The sequence below is a fragment of the Coregonus lavaretus genome, assembly GCF_964263955.1.
Source record: "Coregonus lavaretus genome assembly, chromosome: 7".
NCBI classification, from domain to species: domain Eukaryota; kingdom Metazoa; phylum Chordata; class Actinopteri; order Salmoniformes; family Salmonidae; genus Coregonus; species Coregonus lavaretus.
This window is the reverse complement of record NC_139994.1, coordinates 27769935-27776679: the sequence shown is the minus strand read 5'-3', so window position 1 is coordinate 27776679 and position 6745 is coordinate 27769935. Positions and strand designations below refer to the sequence as shown.

The 6745-nt window shown below is 40.7% G+C and overlaps 1 protein-coding gene across 1 annotated transcript in view; it reads right to left on the bottom strand.

The window, feature by feature from the left end:
• Positions 1 to 349: 349 nt before the first annotated feature.
• Positions 350 to 6745, bottom strand: part of LOC311133058 (proteasome subunit beta type-8-like) — a 131928-nt gene continuing 125532 nt past the window's right edge. Inside the window, exons 3-6 of the mRNA XM_084166489.1 lie at positions 1837 to 1948; positions 1275 to 1404; positions 844 to 1048; positions 350 to 531 (exon numbers count right to left, since the gene is read on the bottom strand). Of these exons, the coding sequence (XP_084022615.1) occupies positions 443 to 531; positions 844 to 1048; positions 1275 to 1404; positions 1837 to 1948 (536 nt within the window). The 3' untranslated portion in view covers positions 350 to 442. The remainder of the gene's footprint in view (positions 532 to 843; positions 1049 to 1274; positions 1405 to 1836; positions 1949 to 6745) is intronic.

Sequence of the window (6745 nt, the reverse complement as noted above, 5' to 3'; positions counted from 1 at the left end):
GCAAATACACTAAACAAAACTATAAGGACTCTGAATTTTACTTCCTCCTTCAACTGTTGGTTATGAGGTTATGTTATTTGACCGTTTAGTAGGCTAAAACATTGGACTAAAACTCTTCAAGTCACAAAGTTGTCAAGTGTATTTCACAAGTCTCAACAGACTTTACAGAGAACATTTTAATCAAGGTTAATAGTATTGTATTAAACAATCATACAAACCTTTTCCAATGACTGGCACTGGTAAATAACTGGTAGATTATCATATTGTACATTTGAATAGGACTGGTAACAGTTGCAGCAAGTTGTGACGGCATGTAAGACCTTCAGTTTAAACAATAGAGGCCAGAGTATGCGGTTTGAAAATGGTCTTTATTTGGAGCAGTGCTGGGATCAGTTGAGAGAGAACACAGTGTGTCTGTGTGGGTGTAGAAACTGATCTATGATCAGAACATGCCCTTCCTGTAACGGTGGATCAGCTCTGACACGTCCTCCTTACACACCTTTATCCAGCCGTCCTCCTGCATGTGGTACACTGGACAAACACACAGACAGTTACACATAAAGGTATTGTTTACATTTTATTCTCCTATGGATTCAGCATATGACTACTTTTTCATATGGATAAATCCTTATGAGATTAGATTATAATTGTATATTTAGTTATAACCTCTTGAATGGAATTCACACCTGGAATTTACACAACAAACAAACAATATCTCAGCATACATCAAACTCAAATCTGCACCTATCTATGCTTCACATGGTCTCACATGAACTGACTTAGTCAAGTCAAATCAAATTAATCGTTATAGAATGAGTATAGGTTCAGAACAAGGTCACTCACGGTTGACCACTCCTCCAGAGTAGGCGTCTCTGTGTGTGGCGTGGGTGATGCCACGGCGGCCCAGCTCGTACGCCTCCTCTACCGTCATGTCCTCACGGTAACCGCTGTCCATCACTCCGTATGCATAGCTGCTACCACAACCAGTAGAGAACATCCGACCAGAGAGACGTGTGGCGTTATCATCCACGTAGTACAAACCAGGGCCCTGGACAGCAAGACACAAATATATTGATACTCATCAACAGACATGACAACTGGAGACAATCCAATGGTAGTCACAAATGGTGGGTACCATCAGGATGAAAATGTAAGCTATAAAATCAGGCTTTCAAATAAACACACACACAGACACACACATACCACACACACACACACCACTAACACACACACCAAAAACACACACAAACACACACTCCACTCCCTCCCTGTACCTTATTGTCCCAGCCAACGATCATGCTGCCCATGGAGAGGCCCATGCCCCTGTAGCCCAGCATCATGTTACACAGCAGCTTAGAGGCTGCAGACACTGAGATCCTCTGCTTGTTCCTCAGTTTGTACAGCCTGAGACACAAAAACTCACTGTATGAGACAAGGCAGTCAGAGTGCTAAAACACTGGTTTACTTCCAGATAGATTTGAACACCCCAGATACATAAAGGCATTAATGTGGCTTGGAACCAAACCATTACGACCAATATAGGAGAGGGCTAGTCTAGATAACAATTATGGCCAAAACGTTACATAGATGGTATCTACAAAGTCACTGTTTGATATTGATATGGTTGTTCTGTGCCTACTTTATGTCCAACGCATTTGTTTTGAGAAATGGAAATTACATTGATTGGTACATGTTCTACCCATCCAACCCTCCCTGGCCCTCCCCTTGCCCATAAGCCCGACAGACAGCCAGACAGACAGGCATCAATGATTGTGATATTAACACCATGTAACTGTATAGCGGGACTCAATCCAACAGAGACAAGCTCGAACAGACCTGCACTCCTTAGCCAGCAGTCTCTCCCAGTACTGGCAGTCAGCAGCACTGCCAGACATGGTCCCCAGCAGGTAATGGTTGATCTCTATCATCTTATTAGCCTCCTTTGACGCTGTTTTAAAGATGAACATAGACTAATACATCCCATCACAAATAGTCCTAATTTGCTCAAAGTAAATCTAACAACCCTGATGAGATTGTAGGAAAATCCCAAAATATATTAATGAAAATTAGCCTATGCCAAGGCAAGATCAAATTAAACAAAAATATAATAAATAAGAAAAACAATATTCACGTTTTACCACAATGGTAACACGTTTATTCCTGAAATTCCATCTTTGTTGGTTCCATTACACATTCACCTGGGAATCCCAGATGTTTCCACATTTACTTCACTTCATGTAATTGAGAGAGGATCAGGATGAGCCTTATGTGTGTAAACTAACAAAACAGACAATGGGAGAAATCCAAAGACCTAATTCAAAATTCACTAATACATCAAACATAATGTCATCATATTATATAGTAATCCATGGGCTGGAGTTTTAACTAGAGGGATACAGCTTGGCACTCTGCATTAAGACACTGTTAGCTGGGAACTGAGTGAACAAAATATTAGGAACCCTTTCCTAATATTGAGTTACACCCCCTTTTGCCCTCAGAACAGCCTCAATTCGTCGGCGCATGGACTCTATAAGGTCTCGAAAGTGTTCCACAGGGATACTGGCCCATGTTCACTCCAATGCTTCTCGCAGTTGTGTCAAGTTGGCTGTATGTCCTTTGGGTGATGGATTATTCTTGATACACACAGGAAACTGTTGAGCGTGAAAAACCCAGCAGTGTTGCAGTTCTTGACACACTTTAACTGGTGCGCCTGGCATCTACTACCATATCCTGTTCAAAGGCACTTCTGAATGGCGCACATACACAATCCATGACTCAACTGTCTCAAGGCTTAAAAATCCTTATTTAACCTGTCTCCTCCTCTTCCTCGACACTGATTGAAGTGGATTTAACAAGTGACATCAATAAGGGATCATAGTTTTAGAACACCTACTCATTCAAGGGTTTTTCTTTACTTTTACTATTTTCTACGCTGTAGAATAATAGTGAAGACATCAAAACTGTGAAATAACACATATGGAATCTGGTAACCCAAAAAATATTAAATAAATCAAAATATATTTTATAATTGAGATTCTTCAAATAGCCACAGCTTTGCACACTCTTGGCATTCTCTCAACCAGCTTCATGAGGTAGTCACCTAGAATGCATTTCAATTAACAGGTATGTCTTCTTAAAAGTTAATTTGTGAAATGTTTTTCCTTCTTAATGCGTTTGAACCAATCAGTTGTGTTGTGACAAGGTAGGGGGGTATACAGAAGATAGCCCTATTTGGTAAAAGACCAAGTCCATATTATGGCAAGAACAGCTCAAATAAGCAAAGAGAAACGACAGTCCATCATTACTTTAAGACATGAAGGTCAGTCAATATTGACAATTTCAAGAACTTTGAAAGTTTCTTCAAGTGCAGTCGCAAAAACCGTCAAGCGCTATGATGAAACTGGCTCTCATGAGGACCGCCACAGGAATGGAAGACCCAGAGTTACCTCTGCTGCAGAGGATAAGTTCATTAGAGTTACCAGCCTCAGAAATTGCAGGCCAAATAAATGCTTCACAGAGTTCAAGTTACAGACACATCTCAACATCAACTGTTCAGAGGAGACTGTGTGAATCAGGCCTTCATGGTCGAATTGCTGCAAAGAAACCACTACTAAAGGACACCAATAATAAGAAGAGACTTGCTTGGGCCAAGAAACACGAGCAATGGACATTAGACTGGTGGAAATTTGTCCTTTAGGCTGGAGTCCAAATTTGAGATTTTTGGTTCCAACCGCCGCGTCTTTGTGAGACGCAGTGTGGTTGAAAGGTTTATCTCCGCTAGTGTATTTCCCACCGTAAAGCATGGAGGAGGAGGTGTTATGGTGTGGGGGTGCTTTGCTGTTGACACTGTCTGTGATTTATTTAGAAATCAAGGCACACTTAACCAGCATGGCTACCACAGCATTCTGCAGGGATAAGCCATCCCATCTGGTTTGGGCTTAGTGGGACTATCATTTGTTTTTCAACAGGACAATGACCCAACACACCTCCAGGCTGTGTAAGGGCTATTTTACCAAGAAGGAGAGTGATGGAGTGCTGCATCAGATGACCTGGCCTCTACAATTCCCCGACCTCAACCCAATTGAGATGGTTTGGGATGAGTCGGACGGCAGAGTGAAGGAAAAGCAGCCAACAAGTGCTCAGCATATGTGGAAACTCCTTCAAGACTGTTGTAAAAGCATTCCAGGTGTAGCTGGTTGAGTGAATGCCAAGAGTGTGCAAAGCTGTCATCAAGGCAAAGGGTGGCTATTTGAAGAATCTCAAATATAAAATATATTTTGATTTGTTTAACACTTTTTTGGTTACTACATGATTCCATATGTGTTATTTCATAGTTTTGATGTCTTCACTATTATTCTACAATGTAAAAAATAAAGAAAAACCCTTGAATGAGTAGGGGTTCTAAAACATTTGACTGGTAGTGTACTTACATGTAACTACAAAATATGTCTGACAACTTTTATGAAAGCGCAATTACCTTCTCTTGTGAGTTACCATCATTGGGCCCTATAAAGACAAGAAAAGGTCAAGCATTATATTGACACACGAGATCCAAATTAATTATTTGGATGGACACAGTAGCTTTACGGCATCAACATCTTACATTACATTAGTGCAGTTTTTGTGTATCTTAGTTCAAACTGATTGTAGTTACCAGAGCTAAATGTCCTTGATCAAACCATAAATCCCCAGGGCCACGGCAACCATCGCCATAGAGTCCTCAATGAAGGGAGCACTGACACCTGATTGGGGTAAAGAGATAAGGAGTACATTTAAGACATACGCATAATGTGTAGTATCATGTCTAATTTATTTGACTGTTCAGATCAATATAATTGCACATCAGAAATGATACTGGTAGGCCTAGAGACACTGCCCCTAACCACAGATCTAGGATCAGATTCCTTTACCCCAATCCTAACCTTTGTGACCGACTGGATCGATTCGGTCTTACGTAGCAAAATTTGAAATTTTGTTTTTTACATTGGATAAAAGTAGAGACTCAGAGCTAGAAAATGGTATATCATACACTACAGTTGGGGAACAATGAGAAAGTAATTCTGCTTTGAAAGTTGATAAACTTGTATGTTTTGGTACACCCCATTAACTACAATCACCCCATTAAAAGGTGGTAATCATCTTACCAATCACACCATTCATATGGTGAATGTGGTACCCCACACGCCACGTGTGGTATGCGTTACCTTTGAATGGTGATTCAGAACCACACATCGTACTGTGTGACACGCGGCCCTTTCAATGGTGATTTTGGACAATTTCAACTGAGACTGAGTGCGCATGATCATGAGAGTTTCTATTGTACAGATTCACATACTGGTAAGTCTCTTTTGCTTTCTCTTGGTTTTTCTTTTCTTCTTTGGTGGGGTTTTATGGCGGACTACAACCCAAAAAGGTGTGTTGCTGCCTCCTACTGGATGCGGTGATTCCAAGTGAATACACCCTAATGTTGCATAATCCTTGTCAAATGATTTGAGAAACATCAGAGACATAGTGAATGCCTTGTGAAAGTATTATTTTAAAGTGGACTGGGATTTGCTGGCTTCTTGACTTCCTTGAGTTTGTGATCAACTATATGTATTTAATCTGATTTTTCATAACTGTCTTTGTTTCAGAATTATGCAACAATGCCCACATTTGGGAAAACAAAAATCTTTATCCTGGGAAAGGAAAGAGGCACATTGTCCCTCAGTGCTGCACCTCCGGCTGGGAACCTCCTCAGGCCCAGAGGGAGGACCATAGTCCAGCTACAAGTGATCCCCAGACTACCAGTGGCTGCATGGAGAGAGATGAGGAAGCAGCTGCAAAACATCCTTGTGGAGAACATGGCCCCCCCAGTAAAATCCATCTGCTCCGTGTGTGGGATCCAGCCAGAGATAATATGGCGGTGCACTGACTGTGGGGTTGAGACAATATTTTACTCTGACTGTGTGGTGGCAACCCATAAAGACTAAAATATTGTCCACTACCTGGAGATCTGGCAGGTAATTATAATTGACAGTGTTTGCTCATGTGCCCAATTGACAAATAAACAAATTTCTCAAACATAAGTTAAGTTAAGTGGTCTGTGTCTGAGGCCTTCGCAGAGTTTTATCCCACAAAGGATCACTGTCATCACCTTAAAACAAAGCATTTGTACTATTTGCAGCTGCACTTAAACTGATCAACTAAATGTATTTGCTCTCTGTTTCTCTGTCTATCTGATACATATTTCCACCCACAACTTACATATTTTCACCAGGCCATGCTTTTTAGCCATGGCTAAATCATTGAAACCAAACTCTTAACCAATACTCTTCCTCTTAAGGATGGTCAATTTAAAAGGACCCTTCCGTTTGCTTTCGAATGGCACTGGAGGCGGAGAGATGGCCATAAGTGCTCACTGTACCACAGTAGACTTCTGAGGGTATTTGATAACTTTGGTAAGTAATAAAGTATTTGTTAGTAATATCTTACAGTAAACAAAAACCTTTCAACTTCATCTGTACATACCTTTTTAAGTGTTTTTCAAAATGTTAGTACACGACAAGTTCAAGGCAATTTTGTTTGCATTTTCAAATGATATACACTGAGTATTCAAAACATTAAGAATACCTGCTCTTTCCATGACATAGACTGACCAGGTGAATCCAGGTGAAAGCTATGATCCCTTATTACTTGTTAAATCCACTTCAATCAGTGTAAATGAAGGGGAGGAGACAGGTTAAAGAAGGTTTTTTAAGTCTTG